At 38.9% G+C, this 25,639-nt stretch overlaps 1 protein-coding gene across 11 annotated transcripts in view; it reads left to right on the forward strand.

The window, feature by feature from the left end:
• LOC122547955 (uncharacterized) overlaps positions 1 to 25,639 on the forward strand; it is a 281,415-nt gene that overhangs the window by 204,351 nt on the left and 51,425 nt on the right. For all 11 annotated transcript variants that reach the window (XM_087998904.1, XM_087998907.1, XM_087998903.1 and 8 more), the window contains 5 exons: positions 9,760 to 9,820; positions 10,257 to 10,482; positions 18,337 to 18,398; positions 19,212 to 19,327; positions 23,289 to 23,445. In XM_087998904.1, coding sequence (XP_087855030.1) covers positions 9,760 to 9,820; positions 10,257 to 10,482; positions 18,337 to 18,398; positions 19,212 to 19,327; positions 23,289 to 23,445 — 622 coding nt within the window. The remainder of the gene's footprint in view (positions 1 to 9,759; positions 9,821 to 10,256; positions 10,483 to 18,336; positions 18,399 to 19,211; positions 19,328 to 23,288; positions 23,446 to 25,639) is intronic.

A 25,639-nucleotide genomic window follows, 5' to 3' on the forward strand; every position in this document is an offset into this window, starting at 1 on the left:
AAGGAAAGTTAGCATTCTACAAATTCTTCAATCGCATTAAAGCCAATTCGTGTTGAAGAAACATGTGTTATAGCAGAGCCAATTGTATCTTACCTATTTTCTATCAGAATATTCAAAACTATAGTATTTCAAATAAACATCAACATCAAAAACAACCTCTATTTCTCTCAGCACACCTTGCTAATGTAACCAGGATAGCAAATACTTGATACGCTGGGTTGTGATGTCAGAACGGGCATTGGCTAGTCAGAGGATAATACCTGATAAAATACAACTATTATCATTATTATTGATCTGCTGTCCTATGTGATTCAGCTTGTTCAATGACATAACACTCAACCTATTTAATATGGATTATTAAAGTAATTAAGAATAAGACCTAAAATGAACTAAATGTTGGTGTTTTTAAGGTAACGCAATGGGAGGCAGTCCAGAAATATGGTGTTAACTTTTAACAAATAAATAATGTGAAATTGTAATATTTTGTCACAATCCATGTTTAAGCAAATTGTTTTTGAGTAAATTAAGTTTTAAGATCCAGGGAAACTAATTAATTTGAATAGAAAATTGTGATGATTATAAATTGTAATCTTGTAAGCACACGAAGAGAACAATCTGTTTTCAGAATATACCAAAGAAAATTTGATTGTACTGCTGAGGCAGCTGATTCTGTGTCATTACATATTAAGATGACGTTTCTGATCAAGTTATAGTCATAATGCCTACTTTCTGTAATTATAGCTGAAAATGTGTTGCTGGAAAAGCGCAGCAGGTCAGGCAGCATCCAAGGAACAGGAGAATTTACGTTTCGGGCATAAGCCCTTATGCCCGAAACGTCGATTCTCCTGTTCCTTGGATGCTGCCTGACCTGCTGCGCTTTTCCAGCAACACATTTTCAGCTCTGATCTCCAGCATCTGCAGTCCTCACTTTCTCCTTTCTGTAGTTACAGAATAATAAAACCATGATCTCAAGAAATAATGTTTTAAACACCATGGTTAGATTAGATTAGATTCCCTACAGTATGGAAAAGGCCCTTTGGCCCAACAAGTCCACACTGACCCTCTGAAGACCCATTCCCCCACCCTATATTTACCCCTTATGAATGCACTTAACATTATGGGCAATTTAACATGACCAATTCACCTGACCTGCACATCTTTGGATTGTGAGAGGAAATTGAGCACCCAGAGGAAGCCCACACAGACAGGGGGAGAATGTGCCAAATCCACAGAGTGTCGCCTAAGGCAGGAATTGAATCTGGGTCCCTGGCACTCAGAAGGCAACAGTACTAACCACTGACTCACCGTGCCACCAATGGTTAACTCTTAACTGTCCTCTGAAATGTCATAGCAAGCCACGCAATTGTAAGTGACTCATTAACACCTTTAGTGTGATTAGAGTCATAGAAATGTACAGCATGGAAACAGACCCTTCGGTCCAACTCATCCATGCCGACCAGATATCCCAATCCAATCTAGTCCCACTGCCAGCAGCGATCCATATCCTTCCAAACCCTTCCTGTTCATATACCCATCCAGATGCCTTTTAAATGTTGCAATTATACTAGCCTACACTTTCTCTGGCAGCTCATTCCATACACGCACCATCCTCTGTGTGAAAAGGTTGCCCCTTAGGTCTCTTTTATATCTTACCCCTCTTGCCCTAAACCTATGCCCTCTACTTGTGGACTCCCCCACCCAGGAAAAAGACCTTGTCTATTTATCTATCCGTGGCCCTCATGATTTTTTAAACCTCTATAAGGTCACCCCTCAGCCTCTGACACTCCAGGGAAGACAGCCCCAGCCTATTCAGCTTCTCCCGATAACTCAAACTCTCCAACCCTGGCAACATCCTTGTAATTCTTTTCTGAACCCTTCCAAGTTTCGCAACATTCTTCCAATAGGAACTACACCAGAATTGCAGGTAATATTCCAAAAGTGGCATAACCAATGTCCTGTACAGCCGTGACATTACCTCCCAACTCCTGTACTCAATACTCTGAACAATAAAAGAAAGCATACCAAATGCCTCCTTCACTATCCTTTCTCCCTGTGACTCTAATTTCAAGGAGCTGTGAACCTGCATTCCAAGGTCTCTGTTCAGCAGCACTCCCTAGGGCCTTACCATTTAGTGTATATATCCTGCTAAGATTTGCTTTCCCAAAATGCAGCACCTCACATTTATCTAGATTAAACTGTATCTGCCACTCCTCATCTGATCAAGAAACTGCTGTAATCTGAGGTAACCTCCTTCACTGTCCACTACACTTCCAATTTTGGTATCTTCTGCAAACTTACTAACTATACCTCTTATGCTCACATCCAAATCATTTATATAAATGTGGTGAACGCAACATCAATCCTTGTGGCACTCCACTGGTCACAGGCCTCCAATCTGAAAAACAACCCTCCACCACCACACTCTGTCTTCTACCTTTGAGTTTTGTATCCAAATGGCTAGTTGTCCCTGTATTCTGTGAGATCTAACCTTGCTAACCAGTCTCCCATGGGGAATCTTGTCGAACACCTTACTGAAATCCACATAAATCATGTCTACAGCTCTGCCCTCATCAATCCTCGTTCTTACTTCTTCAAAAAACTCAATCAAGTTTGTGAGACATGATTTCCCACGTGCAAAGTCATGTTGACTATCCCTAATCAGTCCATGCCTTTCCAAATACATGTACATCCTGTCCCTCAGGATTCCCTCCAACAACTTGCCCACCACCGATGTCAGGCTCATCTGGCTTGTCCTTACCACCTTTCTTAAGTAGTGGCACCACGTTAGCCAACCTCCAGTCTTCCGGCACCTCACCTATGACTATCGATGATACAAATATCTCAGCTGGAGGCCCACCAATCACTTCCCTAGCTTCCCACAGAATTCTAAGGTACACTTGATCAGGTCCTGGGAATTTATCCACTTTTATGCATTTCAAGACATCCAGCACTTCCTCCTCTGTAATATGGACATTTTTCAAGATGTCACCATCTATTTCCCTACATTCCATATCTTCCATGTCCTTTTCCACAGTAAACACTGATGCAAAATACTCGTTTAGTATCTCCCCATCTCCTGCAGCTCCACACAAAGGCAGTCTTGCTGATCTTTGGATCTTGCTGATGTATTCTTTCCCTAGTTACCCTTTTGTGCTGAATGTATTTGTTAAAGATTCTCCTTAACTCTATTTGCCAAAGCTATCTCATGTCCCCTTTTTGCCCTTCTGGATCTCTCTCTTACGTATACTCCTATTGCCTTTATACTCTTGTAAGGATTCACTTGATCTATCCTGTCAAAGCTGACATATGCTTCCTTCTTTTTCTTAACCAAATCCTCAGTTTCTTTAGTCATTCAGCATTCCCTATACCTACCAGCCTTTCCTTTCATCCTAACAGGAATATAATGTCTCTAGACTCTCGTTATGTTATTTCTGAAGGCTTCCAATTTTCCAGCTGTCCCTTTACCTGCGAACATCTGCCCCGATCAGTTTTTTAAAGTTCTTGTTTCACACAGTCAAAATTGGCCTTTCTCCAATTTAGAACTTCAACTTTTAGATCTGATCTATCTTTCTCCATCACCATTTTAAATCTAATAGAATTATGGTCGCTGGCCCCAAAGTGCTCCCCCACTGACACCTCAATCATCTGCCCTGCCTTATTTCCTAAGAGTAGGTCAAGTTTTGCACCTTCTCTTCAATACATGTTGACATTGCCACTGATGCTCAGATTCCACAAATGATAAGTAGTGATTCGGATGGACAGTTTTTTATTAATATATCCATGTCAACATGAGTGCCAACAAGTTCATAGTCTGATTAACAATGCCACCTTCACTGCAAAGAGGATTGAATGCTTTTGTGCCTTTCTACACCTCATTAAATGTTAGCACATATTGGTTGCTTGCACAGACTGCAAACAAAATGCTAAGCACTATGATAATTCTTTACACTCAATGCCATTAACACTTGAACTATTGATAAATGTTTTAACAATTACCACCACCTCAATCATGTACCCTTTCGAAATGGAACTTTGATGATTCCCAAATGTGATGAGGCTATGGCTTTAAGATGTTATTTTGTCCTTTTTTTTTGGAAGAGAGATTTTAAGTTAGAGATGATGAGCAGTCTACCAGAACCAGTGGAGTAAACAGTTTGTGAGGCCTTGGGGTTTTTTAAGTTGGAACAATAGAAGCTGCCTGACTGGGTGTGGTCAAACTCCCACAGAACTAGAATCTTTAGTTTAGCTTTCAGCAGTTGCCATTGGGGACTGGAAGAAGTGAAAGCTATTTATTTTCCTCTCTCAGTTACAGCTAAAAACTGGGGTTTGTCTATCTGCTACGGGAGTTGCATATGAGACCATCTGTTCTGAATTTGCCTTTTTCCAAGGGTGTGTTTATGGGATGTTACTATATTGGAACAGGTAATTAGTAGTAGTTGTTGTATCTATTACTCTGTTGAGTTTTCTAATAGAGTTTAACTTATTCCAATTCCTCCTTCCTTTTGTTATATTTCCTCTTTGCAATGAAGGTAGCATTATTAATCAGATTATGAACTTGACACTCATGTTGACATGGATATATTAAGTAGTGATTTGGATGGACAGTTTTTTTTCTTATTACATTACATTACAGTGTGGAAACAGGCCCTTCGGCCCAACAAGTCGACACCGACCCGCCGAATCGAAACCCACCCATACCCTTACATTTACCGCTTACCTAACACTATGGGCAATTTAGTATGGCCAATTCACCTGGCCCTGCACATCTTTGGGACTGTGGGAGGAAACCGGAGCACCCGGAGGAAACCCACGCAGACACGGGGAGAACGTGCAAACTCCACACAGTCAGTCGCCTGAGGTGGGAATTGAACCCGGGTCTCTGGCGCTGTGAGGCAACAGTGCTAACCACTGTGCCACCCACACGGCACGGTGGGCGTGGAATCTGAGCATCAGTGACAATGTCAACATGTATTGAAGAGAAGGTGCAATAGTGTGTGTTTTATTTTAAATTCAGTAGGTTGACCAATCAAATTGCATCTGGAATATAGTACAGCTGCACAATCCTTTATCCGAAACGCTTGGGACCAGCTGATTTTTGGAATTCAGAATTTTTTGAATTTCTGAATAAGTGACAGTTAGATGGTGAAATTTTTAAAAATCTTACCAAAGAACAGGCTTACTGTGAGTAAAACGGGCTTTGAGAACGGATTGAGGCCTGCCAGAGTTGGGCCACCCCCCCCCCCCCCATATGGCAACTGAGTGACGCGCATCGAGTGGGAGTCGACTTGGGTTAACTGTTTGCACACCAAACAACCTTGTAAATGGGAAAAAACTTCACAAAAAAAATCCTTTGACCTTTGGAGCTTTTCGGATTTCGGGATTTCAGATAAAGGGTTGGCGACCTGTACTTACCTTTAAAATGAGAAAGAGTTAGGGTCTAGACTACCTTCTGAATATTTTGGGGGTGTTTGGTCGAGTCCATAACACAAATCAGTAAAACAGAACAAACGCTCACCAACAAACTACAGAGGAACCTCGATTATCCGAAGGACACAGGCGGGGAGTATTTTGTTCAGTTAATGGAATGCCGGATAGCATAGTTTAGCCAAACAGTGGGACCTTGCGATCTTGGTCAGATAATCCAAAATGCTGAATAATTGAGGTTACTCTGTATATCTCATTTTAAGTAAGTCTTTTGAGTCTTGTGTAAATATTTTTATTTTGGTAAAGTGCATTAAATGAAAGTGTAGGTTGTTGGATGTATTTTTTATTAATACCTCTCATTTACAGCCATTGTCACTCCTAAAGATGTTGACTTATATTGGTTTATAGGCCAACCTTGCCGATGTGACCATTACTTTCCAAGTATTTCACTGAATTGTAAACCTGGTTACAACATAAATTCAGAATTCAATGGATTAAATTAGATTAGATTAGATTACTTACAATCTTGTTTTTGTGCATGCGTCATTCTGCTAGTGAACTTTGTAAGTGCCAATATTTCACAAAATCACAGAAATGTTTCAGTGCAGAAGTAATCCCTTTAGTTCTTGTATCTGCACTGGCTGTCCAAATCAATATTATAATCTGGTGCTTTATTCCCTGCTTTATTCCCTGCATATCATTTCAATTCAAACATTCATATCATGCATTCCTGAATGCCTCATTTGGACCTGTCCTTACCACACTTCTAAGTATATTCCAGTCTCTAACTATTCTCGTTAAGAAAATATTTTTTCTCACATCATATTTGCTCATTTTGCAGATTACTTTAAATCTATGTCCTCTCATTCTTAGCCTTTTAAAGTGGGAATCATTCACCAACGACTCATTCCTGAATCCTCATGGTTTTGAAAATTTTGATTGAATCTCCTTTTCTCCTTTAAGGAAAACAGGCCCATGTATATTCAATGTATATTTGTTACTAAAGTTTGTCATCCCTAGTATTCTTGTGAATTTCTAAAAGATGTTCAATAAGATGTCATACATTAGGCTATTTAATAAAAGCCCAAGGTGCTGGCAGCAGTATATTAACATGGATAGAAGACAGAGTTGAGATAAAGGGTATGTTTTCAGGATGGTAATTTATAATTAGTAGAATGTCACAATTACTTACAATATATATTCATGACTTAGATAACAGAAGTGAATGTACTGCCACCAAGTTTGAGGATGTCACAAAAGTAGGTTGGATGGCAAATGGTTAGGCTGACACAAAGTCTATAGTGGGATATAGGGTTGAGAGTGTGGTACTGGAAAAGTACAGCAGGTCAGGCAGCATCCGACAAGCAGGACAATCAACATTTTGGGCATAAGAATCCTGATGAAGGGCTTATGCCCAAAACGTTGATCCTCCTGCTCCTCGGATGCTGCCTGACCTGCTGTGCTTTTCCAGTACCACACTCTTGACTCTGGTCTCCAGCGTCTGCTGTCCTCAATTTCTCCTATAGTGGGATATAGACAGGTTAAGTGAGTGGACAAAATCTTGGCAGATGGAATACAATGTGGAGAAACACATTGTTATGCACTTTTGAAGGAAGAATAGAAGAGCTGAATACTATTTAAATGGGGAACAGCTGCAGAAAATAGCAACATAAAGAGATTTGGGAATCCTCATGCATGATTGAAAAAAAGCTTATATGCTAATTGGATTAGCAAAGAATCCATTTGCCATCTCAATTTGCATCAGCAGGTAATTGGGATGGCAAATGGATTCTTTGCGTTTATTTCAAAGGGAATAGAGTATAAAAGTGAGTATGCCTTGCGAAATCTGTACAAAACACTAGTCAACTGGAATACTGTGAAAGGTGTTTGGTCCCTTTTTTTGTGAGGAAATATACACTGTCTAGAAGGTTGATCCTGGGTAGTGAGAGATTGAGCAGATTGGGCTTTTCAGCATTGGAAGTTAGAAGTATGAGAAAAGACCTTATGCAAACTTATCAGATTCTTAGCTGAGTGTACAGTTTTTGTGTTGAGAAATAAAATGAATAAGGTGCATAAGATCATACGTGGCATGGTTCCCATTCTTATGTTCTGACATTGACGATGAACATGATACCATGATGGTAATATAGTCTTTTCCATTTTCAAGATTATTTCTCTTATTTTGCTGTCCTGTAAACACTGAAACAGTTACCAAAATGTCATAAAAAAATCATAAAATACTCTGCTTCTAAACAAATATGTTTGCTGTCCTCTTGACTGGCACTTGAATTGCTATGTTGCCACTATAATGAAGATTTCAAAGAATAATAAGTGTAAAACTCTCTGATTTTCTTTCTGAGCATGTTGAGTACCTATAAAGAATCCCAAAGTCATGGCTAATGGTTTACAATATGATATGATGCTCTCAGTTACATTTCAGTTTTATGATTGGATGTTGACCACTGAATCTTCCAGATTTCGACCAAGTAACGTAGTTGACGTTGATCACTGTGGTGGTAAATTTTATTTCATTACAGCTCAGTTTGTACTAAAACAGCAAAGGTGCAACCAAAGTGAAGCAGCAGGTAATCATAATAACTGATTGCTGAGTTCACAACCATTCTAATTATTGGGTGGACTAGCAGCCCATCTCCCTGTGCTCACTTCAGGAACTCAGTGGACTTTATATCTACGCAGATCTGGATCAAATGATACAGTTCACACTCAAGCACTCTTTTTTTTTCTTCTCTCTCAACCTGACTACAGCCAGCTTTTACTCCTGAACACCAGTGATTGAGGTCTGGAAATGATGTTTGTTGTTGGGCAAAGCTTTTGGAGACAATTAGTGTACGTTTCTGTATTTTAATGTATTTGGAAATGTTATGTAGCTGTTGCTGTGGATTCTGCAAATATTGCTTGCTACTCCACAGAGCTGCTGCAGTTTGACCCAATACTATGTACTACTCTCATTTAGCCACTGCAACAGGTGCTTTAAAAGCCATACCTTTCCCAGGTCTGCACATGTAGATCTTCAAGTTGCTTGGGGAGGAGCCCATTCTGCAGGGCTCCTTGTTGTCTTATATCTACCAACCACATCCAGTCCTATTGTTGAACATTTGAAAAGTATTTAAATGTGTATCCTATGAACACATGACTGTTATTGATTATTTCATTACCTGCAAATATTTGACGTGGTATAATCATTTTCAACACTAAAAATGATCTAACCAAACTTCCTAAAACAGTTTTAAGAATCAGTCCCTTTAAAAGCTCAATCAAAGGCACCACCTTTTTATATGGGAGTCTTGAGCCTCAGCCACCTACATGTTTCTTGTCTGCATTCTCGCACCTCATTCCCTGCCCCATCAATTCACAAATTCAGTCCAGTCACCTATCTATTATTAAGAGGATTTATCCACCTTCCTAGTATACCTTTTCTTTGTTAGTTTGCATTATCTGTACCAATTCTTTTTTATATGGATCTATTTTGCAGCTGTATAAAAGGACTGAAATATAGAACAGCTGTTCTGTATTTTATGGACAGCTAAATCCCTGCATACAGCATACTTACCGTGTGATGTGCTGCTGCCACTTCAGAGCTGCTGATGCATTTGCCCATTTTTATTTATTACATAATACTTTCATTGTCTTTTTAAAAAAATTTGCATAAAACAGCTATTTTTTAAAATGTACCCCATATCATACCTTGGCTAGAAATGGTCATTCAAGTTGCCTAATGGCACCTGCCAAAAACGGTTTTAAGTGTACTTGCATTGTGTGGACCAGGCAAGATGTTATTTGGATCATCTGGTCATTCTGATTTCTATTTATGCTGTGATTCTGTCCAGCAGTTCCCACTGAATTCTTTAAGCTGCAGTAGCAAAACTGCAGCAAGATTGCTAACAAAAAAATAAAACGTGTGGCTGTTTATGCTGGCAATTTCACTTAATTTCGAAATGAACTCCTTGGCAGACTCAGTACAGACCATAGGTTATGAGATAGTTAGGCTTCTTGGCTGAACTTTTGTGATTGATCTAGATATTCTAGTCAAATTTATGAGCTTTGGTGTGCAAACAATCCTTTGGCAATCTTGGATTGTTCATTGTGTTTTGAAAAAGCCATTTATCAAAGGGATTAATTTACAATGAAAGATATATTCACTGTTTTTTGTTTGGTAGTTGTGGGGCTTGAAGCTGTTAAGTGGCATTTACATTGAAAATATTCTTGTCAATCTAAAATTCTGCTAAGCAGCAGAACTCATTTATTTTTGGCTGCTCTCCGTGAAATACTAGCTGGTGCAGTTGAAGATTTTAAATCCATTGCTTTTATCTGCAGAAATACTTTTAGGGTGAAGAAATCCCCGAAGCGTACCTCGCTATCTGAAACATCCTCACAGGTCAGTAATCCTGGATTCAAATCAATTCCAGAACCCCTAACTATTACACTGACATGTAATTGACAAATGGAAAGGAAATAAGAGGGAGTTTGGGGAAGGCAGGAACTATTAGAAAGATTAATTTAAGGATAGGAAAAAAAACTGTTAATGGACTTCCATCTTTACCTTTGATACTTTGTCACTTTAAATGTTGCACTATATAACATTGTTAGTTTAGGTATCCTCATTTAGAAGTCAGAAATTCTGATATGAAAGCTCAATCTAACTATTTTTCTCAAGAAGAAACAAGAATATTTGAAAAGTAAACTTATAACATTTCAGTTGTGGTACCAGTTCCTGAGAGTCCAAGTAAGCCTTCTATTAGGTAGTCTTTAGGCTGGTAATACTGCTTGAGAATTTGATTTCAAGATTAAAATATTTGATGTTTAAAATTTAGGAATCAACCCCACTTACTACTCCTGAGACTCAACAAGTAATTGGCACAGTGGAACATGCCACTGATGAAGAGAAACTGGCGTCTTCTGTGACAAATCAGAAATGGTCTTACTCTGGAATACAAACTGAACTGGAAGAAGATAAAGCTGATTATCCTCAGCCTTCGGATCTTTCAGCCTTTGTGAATGAGAATTCTGAATTTGTAAATGAGAACTATTCTTCAACGGGTAAGTTTCAAAAGCGTTGACATTCTTTTCATGCAACTGGTGGATAAACTTATAATATGATCTAGCTACAAAAAAGTGGCAAAATTATCTTGTCAGGTTCCTTATCATTGGATACATTTTCGAAAAGCAGAATCTCAGGCGCCATTTTCTGTGATATAATGGAAGCACCTCTGCTGTGTCACAGACCTTTTCCTAGGTATTAGAATGCAGGGTGTTATAATGTGTATAACAATATTTCATCTTTTCATTTTAGAAAGCAAGGTAAATTACTGTTCTGATAAATATAACAGTGTGTGCAGTTTATATCAAATTTTCATTTTTGCAAGCTGATATTAATGAAGATTTAACCCCTACTCCGAATCCTCCTTCAAGCACAATATATTGGAATTTCTGATCTAGGACTGGATGGATGGATGGACAGATGGTTGGTTGATTACTGGTTAGGACCTAGAAAATGGAACGCAACTTAGTTTTACCGAGGTTGTGTCCACACATTTCAATGGAAGAAGAAGTGGATGAATGCTTTGTGTGTCCGAGTTAGAGAAACTGTTGGTCTACCATAGGAATTCCACTCATTATGCCTTCAGTTTGAGGTGCTGAGATCCAAATAAATGCAGAATACCCCTCGAAGAAATAGGCAAGCAATCCAAAAGGGAGCAATTACCTATTAGGTTTCTCCACCTTCTTTTGTCAGAGTGACATGGAATTAGACCTCCATCAGAGTGGGTTCTTCTGAAGCACTCTGGAAGGCATCTGTGCTCCAACAGCCCCTCTTCTCAAATCATACAAATGATATCATCCTTTGAATCACTAATGCCCTTCAGGGAAGGAATTCTGTTGTCCTTACCTGGTCTGGCTTACATGTGACTCCAGATCCACAGCAATGTGTTTGACTTTCAAGTGCCCTATGAACTGACCAAGCAAGCCACTCAGTTAAAAACAACTAGGGATGGGCAATAAATTGTGGCCAACCAGCAATGCCTATGTCCCACAAGTGAATAAAAAAATCAAGAGGAAAAAGTTTTATTTAGGTCCAATTTTGGGTAACAAATTATTGTTCAAGGTGCTAATCCTAATCTGGCAAGCTGGGATGCAAGTTGGGTGTCCAGAGGCAGCAGCTCGCTGGTTTGTGCCACAAAAGCTTGAGTCAGCTGGGATGATCGGCTGTGGAATGTTGTTGTGGAATAATGAGTGAAAAGAGTGAGCCGCTGGAACCTATTATGTTTCTGTGGATCCCCTGTTTATCCTTGTTTCACATTAAAGTAAATGTAATTTGAGTTAATCTCGCCATTATTTTGGTGACAAGGATAAAAGCTCCAAACTGATGATTAAAGTATCAGATGTCACTGTCATACAACCCTTGTGAACAGCCATAACAAATGCATCATCATTACAAACTAATATGCACATAGTTCCTACTTTTGTTATTTGGAGAACTCGACACTTTAAAGTTGACAGTCTTATACCCAAGAAGAGACCAAAATGTGATTTAAATTTGCTCCATTGTTTCTTGGTGTCTGTGTGATCCATTGTTCTGAATCATACTCATGGAGCAACTACAATCAGGAAAACTGTCCAGGATTGGAGGAAGACTGATATTTCTGAGAGTTACTGGATTCAATGTGATTACAGAGTTAGGCAATAGTGAGACTGTGGAGTGACTTAAAATAAGGCTGAGAATTTCAAAACTGAGGCACTTCTTAATGAGGAACCAATGTGGATCACTGGGTATCTTCAATCTTAAAGTTATACCCTTTGCTTAGATTAGGTTAGATTTCCTACAGTTTGGAAACAGGCCCTTTGGCCCAACAAGTCCACACCGACCCTCCGAAAAGCAACCCACCCAGACCCATTCCCCTCCATTCACCACTGACTAATGTACCTAACACTATGGGCAATTTAGCATCGCTAATTCACCTGATTTGCACATCTTTGGATTGTGGGAAGAAACCGGAGCACCCGGAAGAAACCCACACAGACACAGGGAGAATGCGCAAACTCCACACAGACAGCCGCCCGAGGGGGGAACCGAATCCGGGTTCCTGGTGCTGTGAGGCAGCAGTGCCAACCACCGAACCACCTTGACACATAGTGTATAACTCTAACTATTGTAAAGTTTACCCTTCAGTTCTCATTGATTGTGGATTTTCCTGAGGGAGGAGATTGTTTCTCCTTATTATATCATGCTCTTTACTCATCTTGAACACCTCAACGTGATCACACTCTATTCTTTTATATTCAAGAGAATATAAGTCTGTGTGTATGTAATATGACCTCAGTATAATTCTTTCACCCCATTATTATTGCGGTGAATTTGCACAGCGTCCCCTTCATGGTTAATATTCACCAAGCGCATCTCAGCTGTATAATGTGGAGAAAGAAGAATTAGAGCGCAAAAGTGATGAGGAATTCCACAGTCAGGGGATCAGACAAGTGCATGAAATATGACTGCAGGATAATGTGCATGCAGCATTCACAACAGGATAGATAATGTAAAGTCTTTAGAAACGTGGAGTTAATATATTGTTGTGAATTAAGGATGGGCTAACTGACAGAAAACAGAGATAGGAATAAATAGGTAATTTTTCTGTTGCCGGACTGTGACTAGTGGAGCACCACAAGGGTCTTTCACCTCAGCTGTTCACAGTGTTTTTCACTGACTAGAACGCAGGGGCCTGATGTAATATTTCCACATTTGCACTGAATACAGAGGAATCTCGATTATCCAGCATTCGATTAACAGAATTTCAGATTATCCAAACAAGATCGCAAGGTCCCGATGCTTGGCCAACTATGTTATCTGGCATTCAATTAACTGAAGGAAATATCCCCACCTGTGTCCTTTGGATAATCGAGATTCCTCTGTACAAAGCTAAGAAGGAATGTAGATTGTGATGAAAGATCTAAAGTAATTAAAGGAGGATTTGGCTCAGTGAGTGGGCAAGAACTTGTCAGATGGAATATAATGTGGAAAATGTGAGATTATCTGCTTTGAAAGAAGGAACAGATGCGTAAAAAATTTCTTAAATAGTGAGAGATTGAAAAGTGTAGATGTCATACTAGATCATAGGATGCTTTCTTATTATAAAAAAACAGCTATGGATCGTTTAACCTGAGGGTCACCTTGCCTCAGGCAAAGGGGAAACCATGAGAAGGAGAGTCCTTCCTGATTAACTATAGCCAGTGCAGGAATTGAACTCTCACTGTTGCCATCACTCTGCATTGTAAACCAGCCATCCAGCAACTGAGCTAACTGTAGATATTTCATATTACTCTAAAGCAGAGCTAAGGGCCTGTGTAATCTGCTAAATGGGTTCAAAATTTGGGTTTAGGTCCCATTTTGATATGATAAAACAATGGAAAGTAAAACTAAGTTAACAGAGTTGTTTGCTTTTCTCTAATTGCAATATTGACTCTGCCTTTTAAAGTGTTTTGTTGACTTTATAGTGTTTGGGAGCAGTGTTAATTAAAGTTGCTATAAGCTGCTTGTTAATTTTTTGTAGTTGCTGCTGCAATTCCATATTTTCCTAGTTTTCTGTTGAACGAAGCAATACATTCAATGTATGATTATTAATTTGGGAAAATGGAAACAGATTAACCATTCTGGACATGGCAAACATGTTACATATGGATATATAAAGTTAAAGTGGATAACTGAAGAAATTGTAGGGCTTATTAGTTGGCCATGGTTTTTAATGAATATTTTCTGTCTGCTTTCACAAAAGAGAAGAATGATAGAAACATTGTAATCAGGGAGGTGGAATGTGAACATAGTGAGAGAGGCAACATTATGAAGATTAAAATCTTTGCAAGTGGCTAAGCTCCAACGTCTGGCTGAAATTCATCCGAGGCTGTTCAAGAAAGTAAGAGAGAAAATAGCAGTGGTCCTAGCCATTGTTTTCTAATCCTGTCTGGCTATTGGTGTGGTGTTAAAGCTGGTATCAGTGTTTAGGTAAATAAACGTAGTCCACAAAGGATCACAGGCATCTGTTTTGGTTGGGATTATATTTGTTAATGGGATGTGGGCATTTGTTGGCCACCCAGAATTGCCCTGGAGAAGGCGATGGTAAGTTGAACAGCTGCAGTCCTTGGAGTGCTGAGTTACCCACAATGCTTTTCAGGAAGAGAGTTTCAGGATTTTAACTCTAACAGTGAAAAACAATAATATAATTCAAGTCAGGGTGGTGTGTGTCTTGGAGAGGAATTTGCTAGCACTGTAGTCCCCATGTGTCCAATGCACTTGTTCTTCTGATGGTGGAGGTCACAAGTTTGATTATATAACCCGAGAGTTAACATTCTGCAAAATTGGGCAAGACAAGGAGTTGAACCTCTGTTATCTGCTGCATCTGGTATGGGATCGGATTCCCTTGCTATTTGCATCATTCTGCATCACACTCTAGACATCTAGCCATCTGACCCAAATGCTTTAAAAAGGGATAGACCAAGTAATTATAGCTGAGTAATGGAAAAGTTATTGTAAAACTCAGATACTTGGGATTAAATCTCCTTTTGAAAGATGAGGATTAATCAAAGGGAGTCAGCACAGATTTGACAAGGGAAAGCTGTGTCAAACTAATAGAATCAAACTTTTTGAGGCAGTAGCAAGGAGGATATTGTGTTAGATGGGGTCTATATGCATTTTAGGAGGTAAAAACAATGACTGCAGATGCTGGAAACTAGATTCTGGATCAATGGTGCTGGAAGAGCACAGATTTTGCCTGTCCTCGGATGCTGCCTGAATTGCTGTGCTCTTCCAGCACCACTGCTCCAGAATCTATATGCATTTTAGCAGGTCTTTAATAAGGCCCCACATGGCAAACTGATCACTAAGATAAAACCAAATTGCATCTAAAGCAAAGTGGCAAGTTGAATTTAAAAATGTATCCGAGATTAGCAGAAAAGTATAATGGTCACTGTCCATGAGGCTGGGCTATTCTGCAGGGTTAAATATGTTCCATGCTACTCATGGTACATATCAGTGATTCATATTTGAACGCAGGGGCTGTAATTTTAAAAAATTAAAGACCGCTTTAGATGAAAGGAAAATATCAATGGTTGAGACAGCTGGTTAGAACAGTTGTAAATGGAGTTCAGTCTGGAGGAGTGAGAGATAATATATTTGAAGAATACTTACAAGGCAAGGAAATGCACAATAAATTGCAAGATGCTGAGAAGTGTAGAGGAATTGATGGACCTTGGAGTACATGCCCATAGGCCCTAAAAAGTGATTTGACAAGTCAAACAGAAAAGGTTTTATTCCATATAGAGGTTATATTCTGGGTCAGGTCTGGTCTGGAAAGCACACTATAAAAAAGATTTGATTCTACTAAAAGAGGTACAGAGAAGACTTAGAGTGATGTTGCTTGGACTGGAGAATTCTAGTTATGAGGAAAGATTGATAAACGAAAGAGAAACAAATGTAATTCTGTCTTTTTAATGTGAAATTGAAATAAGTCAGGAGACTTATTCGTGCCAGCTGCAAACTGAGGACAAAAAGCCAGTATGTGCAAACAAATCATACGTTTAAAATATTAACATTTAAGAATAAGACCAATTGTTTGAATTTAGAGGTTTTTGTAATAATTTGACTTCTGAACCTTATGGGGAGGTGTTGGCCTTGTGGTATTATCAGGAGTGTGTTAATCCGGAGACCTAGGTAATGTTCGGGGATCCAGGTTGGACAATAAGTGTTGGCAGGGCCAGTGACACACTCATCCCCGACTGAATTTTTTAAAAATGTTATGATAGTAGAACTTTACATTTCCATTTGATCCAGTACAAGTGAAATTTCTAGGTTCTATGTTTGATTCGCTGAATAAATAGCCAAATATAAGTTATCTTGAATCTACATAACAAAACCACTGATGAAGGCCTTATGCTTAAAACATCGATTCTCTTGCTCCTTGGATGCTGCCTTACCTGCTGTGCTTTTCCAGCACCACACGCTCAATAACAAAACCATAGGAAGGACTGAGGATGAGAGAGTTTGGTCAGATCTGAATGGCTGAAACACTGCTTGTGGATGCTGCAGGATTTCAAGTTCAGAAAGAAATCAATCCATACCCATTGACTATCCAAAAAGAATCTGAAAATTAACGTTGTAAGAGTCATTAAAAACAATTTCAACAAAGCCAACTTATTTATCTCAATTTATGAGGAGCACAGAGGCTCAGTAGTTAGCACTGCTACCTCACAGCGCCAGGAGCCTGGATTCAATTCCACCCTCGGGTGACAGTCTGTGTGGAGTTTGCACATTCTCCCCGTGTCTGCGTGGGTTTCCTCCGGGTGCTCTGGTTTCCTCCCACAATCCAAAGATGTGCAGGTTAGGTGCATTGACTATGTTAAATTGCTCATAGTATCAAGGGATGTGAGGTTTAGAAGGACTAGCCATGGGAAATGCAGGGTTATAGGGTAAGTGGGTGTGGTTGAAATGCTCTTTGGAGGGTTGATATAGATTCAATAGGCCAAATGGCCTGTTTCCACACTGTAGGGATTCTATGATTCTCGTTGTTATTGAGTTGACTTGCGAAAAGATTTTACATAATAAAACAATAGGTTATATGGAGTGTCAGCCATAGCTCTGTTGGTGGTAGATTCAAATCCCACTCAAGAGCTTCCGTGCAAATCGCAAGTTTGGTATTCCTACACAGTACTAATGGGACACTAGCTGCACTTTTGTAGGTGCTGCCTTTTGTTAAACTATGGCTCCATTTTCTCCTCAAATGGATGGAACGGATCCCAAGCCACATTTCAATGTAATATGAAGGAGTAGAGAAGTTCTGGCCAGTATTCATTCTGCACTCAACATTATAAAAACAGGTTCTCTGGTCATTATCACATTTGCTGTTTGTGAGAGTTTACTGCCACATTTCCTGCATTATAACAGTAACTGACATTTCAAAGTGATAGAATCCCTACATTGAGGAAACAAGCCATTTGGCCCATCATGTTCACACTGATCCTCCAAAAAGCATTCCATCCAAATCAACACCCCCTACCCTACCTTGTAGCCCTGCATTTCCCCATGGCTAATCCACCTCACCTGCACATCTCTGGACATTATGGGCAATTTAGCATGGCCAATCCACCTTTTGGGCTGTGGGAGGAAACCTGGCACCTGGAGGAAACACATGCATATTTAGGGAGAATGTGCAAACTCCACACAGACAGTCACCGAAGGTTTGGAATTGAATCCAGGTCCCTGGCACTGTGAGGCAGCAATGCTAACCACTGAACCACCATGCCACCACAGTGCACCGTCTTGATCAATGCGATAAATAGACATGGAGCATTCTGTTAGTTTGCACAAGTTGGCAAAATACCACCATGACTATGCTTATGGAAAATGTGCTTTATTGCCAGTAAAACACTTCAGAACGTGTTGTATTGTGAAAAGTGCAACATAAATGACAGGCTTTCTTTTTCACTGCCTAATTTGAATCCATGTTTGTAGTCTGGCATCAGGTTACTTCTTACAACTGTCTGTAATCAATTATCAAATCAAATAGGCACCTGAACTGTGCATTATTTCACATCTTGATTTTCATGGCCATACATTATTTTCTTTAGTTAGCTTGTTGTTAGATGATTGTTTTCAAGGTGATCATGGACAGTATGATAAATGGACACACTGAGTATTCTGTTAGTTTGTGCAAGCTGCCATGATACCACCATGACTCTGTGGATGCTTATGGAAAAATAAGAAGGTGCTGTAATCACAAAGATTTATGATCTAATACTTTCCATTGACACAATAGTATGTAGACCTTGCACAGTGTATCTTATTCAGAATCAACTTCAGAAGCCCACTCTCTTCTATTGTATAAATTTACTTTTCAATGTCTTCCCTTATAGTGCTGGGATATGAACACTCATTAGACATAGAGTACATGGAAAAACTTGGTTCATCATCGCCAGTAAGTATTAATTTTGTGTTATCGTATGAAAAAGTTATTGTTTTATGTTGAATCCATTGAAAATTTATTGAGCTTCAGTATTGCTTAGTTTAATTATTCACCACAATGCAGAATTTAGCCAGTTACTGATGAAGCTATTTGTAATCTGTATAACGAGATCATGTTGAATGCTGTACGTGCATCCATTTTAAAGATGATGGGCTATATATGGGGTTGAATTGAATTAGCTTTATTGTCACATGAACTTGAATGAGTGCAGTGAAAAGTTTGCAATGTCACTGCTTATGGCAACATCTTCGACACGTAGTGCCTAGGTACAGATACTTCAGTGCAAAATGAAAGAATAATAAAGCATAAGAATAAAAAAGGAAACAAAAGTAGTCAAATTACAGTCCTTTTCACCCAAGTCTGTGTCAGTACCTAGCCTCCCCTCCGCAAGGGCCTCCCCTCTCCGTACCAAGCTTCTGTCGATGACTTGCCTCTGGGACTCCCCTCCCTGTGTCAGCTTCTGGTCTGGGCCTCGCCTCCCACGACAGCCTTTATTCCGTGACTCGCTTCCTGCGCTGACCTCTGGTCCGGAATACGCCTCCCCCACTGGCCTCCTGTCCAGGACTCCCCTATGGGACCTGCCTCTCGCGCTGGCCTGGTCTGGGTTGGCCTCCAGTTCCGAAATTACTTCCACCATTCCTGTCTGGGTTGGGTATCCATGTAGCAATCTTCCACTTTCCTGCTGTAACTTTACTATAATCATGATTGGTAAATTACTATACCCAATGCTGCAAATAATAATATTCCACTTTTCTTTCCTTCTAGCATCATGAAACAAATGCAAAGAAGCAGTCCATGTACTTAAAGATTGATTCTCTGAAAGACAGTCCAATAAAATGTCCTGCTGTCAGGTTATCCGATTCAACTACTCCTTGTTCAGGGTATGTATCCAGTCTCTCCCTATGAATCATCTAGTTTGCTTTCAGAGGAAAGTGAAAGTAACTCTGAGATCAATTCATTTTCTAAACACATGGATCCTTACAATTGCTTCCTCATATTCTAGCAGATTATTATTTCTTGATCAAGTTCCTGAGTGACATTATGTTTAAAAGACTAGATTTTTTAAAAACTCCTGGTGACTTTTTAGTTTAAATCTTAAGAATCTTTTGCTGAAAATATCATTCAAGTAAAATGGTTTGAGAAATTCTAAAGCCCAAGAATGTGAACATTGGGGATAAAGTTCATTTGCTTTTTGTCCTATTGATATTTGAAAATTCTATTATAGTGATATTTTTGCTTTAAAGCACTATTACCTAGTGATATCCCAATTAGCTTTCAAAGTGAGGCTTGAAAGGAGACACTGTGATTCCCAACCAATACATTTATCAAAATATTGCCAATTGGATCCTATGTCAGTGATAGCACCTTGGCACAATGTTAAATTTGTTGTTCGGCAGAATATGCATCTGTTTAGTCTTTCTGTTGTTACTGATGATGGTTGTTAAAGGATTGTTACAGGCCTTTCTATAATGTTTTCAAACCATTGACAGTTGCTCAGAATGGCAGAAGTGGGTACTGCAGATGCTGGAGTTTAGAGTCAAGATTACTCAGAGTTGCTCAGCATGCCTCACTGAAACATCCTGACTTCTGAGATCAATAAAGATCAGTAGCAGCATCGAAATTATTCTTAATTATTTGTAATTATATGATGCTTTTTAAATAGAATAGGTCAATGCAACCTAATTTTTTCATTAAAAGAAATCTTGTTTGGAAGATGCATCCTCAATTATTCATGTACTAAATTATGGAGAAGCTCTGCCACCTTTCAGTCTGGATCACTCAATCTGTGTCCAAAAAGTTGTGGAAAAGCTTTATCGACATTGAAAGGTGGGAAGCTGGCTAGGAGAGCACTGGAACAGTCAAGTCTGGATGAACAAAAACATATGTGAAGTTTCAGTGACTGATAGCATATAACTGGGGGTGACGGATCTACCAAAGTTTGAAAAAGATAGCCTTTGTGATAGAGAATTTATAGAATAGGAGACTTAGCACCAGGTCAAGTAAGCCACTGGAGTTGTCATCAATCTGGTTCAACTCAGACAATGGTCAGAGAAGTGAACTGAATAATAGAATTAAAAATCGGGAGATATTTCTAAAACTGTACAAGGCGGTAGTCAGACCACACCTGGAATACTGTGAATAGTTTCCTTATGTAAGGAAAGATATGTTGGCATTGGAGGCAGTCCGTAGAAGATTCACTGGGTTGAATCCAGTTATGGACCTATTTTCTTATGAAGAGAGGTTGAACAGGGTGAGAAAAGATATTATTGAAACATACAAGATTCTTAGGGAGCTTAACATGATAGGTATAGAAAGAGAGACTATAAGACAGAGACTATAATCTCAGGGTAAGTGATGCCGTATTTAAGACAAAAGATGAGGAGGAATTTATTCTATGAGGAAAGTGAATCTGTGTCATTCTTTACCACAGAAGGCTGTAGAGGCTGGGTTTATAAGTGTGTTCAAGATTCAACGGGGAAACAGATTTTTAATCAATAATGGAATCAAGGTTTGTGAAGATAAAATGGGAACGTGGAGTTGAGGATTATCAGTTCCTCTATGATCTCACTAAATGATAGAACAGAAACAATGGACTGAATGGCCTATGTCTGCTCCTACATCTTGTGGTCTAGAACATGCAATCTCTGATCTACTTTTGTAGCTATTATATTTATGTGACTGGTCCCATTACGTTTTGGGTAACAGTGACCCCCTGGATGTTGATGGTGGGGGTTCAATGACTTTAACATCATTGAATATCATGGGGAGATGATTAGATTCTTTCTTGTTGGCAATCATCATTGGCTGATACTTGTGTGATGTAAATTTCACTTGTCAGCCAAGGTCAAGTTTGAATGTTGTTCAGATCCTGCTGCATGTTGGCATGGACTGATTCATTAGCTGAGAAATTGCAAATGGAACTGAACATTGCAATCATCAATGACCGTCCCACTTTTGACCTTATGATGGAGCAAAGTTTGTTGATGAAAGAGCTCAAGATGATTCGCCAGGGCACCAGCCTGAGGAATTCCTGTAGTGATGCTCTGGTGTTGAGACGATCGGCCTCCAACAATCATAACTATCTTTCTTTGTATTAGGTATGCCTCGAACCAGTGAAGAGCTTTCCCAACCTTGACTTATTCCATTGAGTTCAAAGTTAAAAATCACAACACCAGGTTAAGAAGGGCTTATGCCCGAAACGTCGATTCTCCTGTTCCCTGGATGCTGCCTGACCTGCTGCACTGTTCCAGCAACACATTTTCAACACCAGGTTATAGTCCAACAGGTTTAATTGGAAGCACACTAGCTTTCGGAGCAACGCTCCTTCATCAGGTGATAGTGGAGGGCTCGATCATAACACAGAATTTATAGCAAAAATTTGCAGTGTGATGTAACTGAAATTATACTTTGAAAAATTGATTGTCTGTTAAGCCTTTCATTTGTTAGAATACAGTGATAGTTTCACTTCTTTCATGTGTAAATCACAAAACCTTTTTTTTAAAGTTGCATTCACGGGTTAGCTGTTAACAATGGTGATAGCTAGACAATGTGTTGAAGGTGTTAGCCCCCTGTGTTCTCTGTCTATGACCTGATGTTTAGATTGATTCTAATCTAAAAAGTGAGATAACAGAGTTTTACATAAATTCATGCAGTTTTTGAGCTCAGAGTTCTACATGAATGTCTGCAGTTTTTGAGCAAAGTGCAATGTAACTCTGCATCCTATCCAATCTATTGAATTCAACTTTATTAGGGCATTTTGATGCCACACTTCATCAAATGCTTCTTGGTGTCAAACACAACGACTCTCACCTCATCTCAGGAATTCAACTCCTTCCTTCATATTTTGACCAAGAATGGAACGAGATCGGGAGCCAAGAGATCTTGATGGAATCCTTTTTAGCATTGGTGAACAGGTTATTGATAATTAAATGCCAGTTAATGGCACTGCCAACAACACCTTCCACCACATTGACAGTAGATGGATTTGTATTTGACCAGATCTGATTTGCCCTGTTTTTTTTTATATAAAGGAATCAGCTGGTTAGCTTTCTGTCTTGTTGGATAGATGTCACTGTTAATGGCTGTACTGGAACAGCTTGGCTAGAGTTGCAGCTGGTTCTGAAATACAAGTCTTCAGCACTGCATGCAATGTTGTTATAACAAATAGCCTTTGCTATATGAAGTACACAATACTATTTCTTGGCTCTTCTAAGGGTATGCTGAATTGGCTGAAGATTGAAGAGCTCTAGAGAAGATTAAAATAAATGATCCAATCAACAATTCCGGCTGAAGATGGTTGCAAAATGTTTCTGCTTCACACAAGCCTCCCTTTTGCAATCTCATGTAAGCCTCTGACATCAGTAAGGATGAGGGTGATCTTGGAATCTCCTGTTCAGTGATCTTAGACTAATCAGACTTGATGTTGCAGGACTGCAAAGTTTTAATCTGTTGGTTGAGGGATTTCTTAATGCTTAAAAATGTGTTGCTGGAAAAGCGCAGCAGGTCAGGCAGCATCAAAGGAACAGGAGAATCGACGTTTCGAGCACAAGCCCTAGGCTTATGCCCCAAACATCAATTCTCCTGTTCCTTTGATGCTGCCTGACCTGCTGCACTTTTCCAGCAACACATTTTTAAGCTCTGATCTCCAGCATCTGCAGTCCTCACTTTCTCCTAGGATTTCTTAATGCTGTCTATAAGCTGCAGCTTCTGCTCTTTGTCATGCTCTGTTGTTATTTCATATCGCTTGTCCATTACAGATACTGATCCAGTTAAAATCTGATTTAAAATGTTAATTTGTATAAGTAATGATGACCGTCTGAATGAGTACAAATTATTTTTCAGCTCAAGTTTAGATGATGTAGATGATGGTTTGCCTTCTGCTGCAAATAAACTTTCCATCACACGACCTTTGGCTGCTAGCCAAGAGGCACATTTACAGTCATCTGATAAAGTGAAAGACAAAGATTCCCTGAACTCATCTCCAGTAAAATCAGACCTGGTGAGTAATGCTTTCAATACATCAAATCATTTGTGGTAATTTAAATTAAATAGAATTAGATAATGACAGTAAAGTAATGAGCAGTAAACAGTAAAGCCTTGCTCCTGTCTTGGTACTCATGATGATACCATTGAATAAAACTTCACATTTAATTCTTGAGTGAATGATAAGTTGTCATCTGTGTACTAGTGCACTGGTACTGAACTGTGATGTAGACTTGTTTTTCACAAGGTGATTTTAACTCTATTTCAGGAGGGTTTAGAAGCAAAGAATTAACATTATTTATTACGTAACTTTTGAGAGTGCCGATCAACGTTGAGAACCAAAAACTTTGATCCAAACTGCATTTTATTGTAACTCATTTTCTCGTCTTCATTCTAGTTGAGGCTTTGCGATCTTTAAAGCTGTTCTTGATTTGAGGTTTCAGTTTAAATACTAGTTTGGTGTAAAATACTAGAATATAGACCTTAAAGCAAACAGTGACTGACATTGGTGCTTCAGGATTTAGTGGAGTTTGTAGAATAGTTGTGAACCTTAAACAATTTGTCATTTTATGCTGAGTGATATTTAACTTTTAGCAATCAGAAAATTGCATTGATTTTAATGATCGTGCCAAAATGTGCTGTTCAGTCCAGATTTCTAAATACTTTGTAATCAACCTGTTCCAATGTGTTGACTTACCTCTGGAGCAGATGGGACTTGAAATTAGGCGTCCTGGCTCAGAGGTAGGAACACTACCACTGTGCCACAAGAGCAGTCCACATGTTTATGTTGATGTTTATGCTCCACACAAGCCTCCCTACCACACTGTTTCATCCAAGCCCATCACAATAAATATCAAAATAAAAAAGAACTGCAGATACTGGAAATAAAAACAGAAAGTGCTAGAGAAGCTCAGCAGGTCTGGCAGCATCTGTAGAAAGAAAAACAGAGTTAAAATTTGTAGTCCAGTGACCTTTCATCAGTCCTGGCTTTTGTTTTTGTTTCATCATAAATGCATCGATGTTCTTTTCCTCAATAGCACAATGGGGGTAACAAGATTCACATTCTGGCTCACTAATTAAAACAGGTTTAACAAATGCTTAAAATAGGTTTCTGTAGAACCTACTGAGTGATCTAAAAACATTCAAATTACAAGTATTGTGTACATTATCAATTAGTGATATTGTATTACAGACATTTAAAGACTTGATTTCAGAATACGTGTAGACATAAAAAACAATTTACATGCTGGATATAATGACCCAGGTTTTAGAATGGCAATGACTGCAGAATCATCAGTATTTGTTTCTGTTGCTCCCTAAATAATGCAGAAATCCAGAAGTCTTCAAATAAATCTCAGTTACTGTACCTTTCAGTTTTTAAAGAATAAAAGCAAGGTACAATCCCAAGAATGCTGAAATCACATTTTTCTTAGGTATAAATTTACAGAAAGTTGTAACTTGTGTACATAAGTACAGTAAACCACTTGCATTGTAACTTGTTGCAAAACCTAATTGCACCAACAAAAAGATTAATTTAATCAAATCACTTGTCCCTCAGTGTAGCAGTGGCAAATCTGTGGTATCTTTTGTTCACTGCTGCAAAAACAAATTTTCCCTTCTGTGTGAAATATAAAAGTAATATGTTGCAATAGAATGTTTAAATGTGCAACTTTTTTTTCCAACATGCACATTTTATTTGAGAATCAAATAAATTATGTCACAATGTGATGTTTTGTATAGCAGACTAATTCATTCTGACAAAGTAATTTTGACTGGTGAAAATGATTTTGATTTTAGTGCTGTGACTATCTTCTTTTGCGTTGATGTTAAAATCACAAGCATTTATACAACATTGTTTTCAGATTGAACTTGGTATGTTGAAGCCTCGTGTGCTTTGCTGCATTCTTGCCTCTAAGGATCACCTGTAATATCTTTTCTGACTGTATAGCAGGGTGAATCATAGATATTAAATATGGTTCCTGGTATGCCAACCAGGGTGCTGTGTAAAAGAGTTATGCTACACCATTTTGGACAACAATACACCAATGTTGATTTAGCTAGATTCCTTTTACTCTTTTCAAGTAAAAAAATATTTTATGGCTCTTGCTGGAATAGCAAACTGTGATATAGAGTGGCTAAGGCAGTGAGATATTTGGAACCTCAAGAATAGTGTATCTCCTTACCAAATGAGACGTAGGCTTTGAGAATGA

This window comes from Chiloscyllium plagiosum, unplaced genomic scaffold (genome assembly GCF_037043375.1).
Source record: "Chiloscyllium plagiosum isolate Xiang-an unplaced genomic scaffold, Cpla_swu_hap1 HiC_scaffold_22, whole genome shotgun sequence".
Lineage (NCBI taxonomy): Eukaryota > Metazoa > Chordata > Chondrichthyes > Orectolobiformes > Hemiscylliidae > Chiloscyllium > Chiloscyllium plagiosum.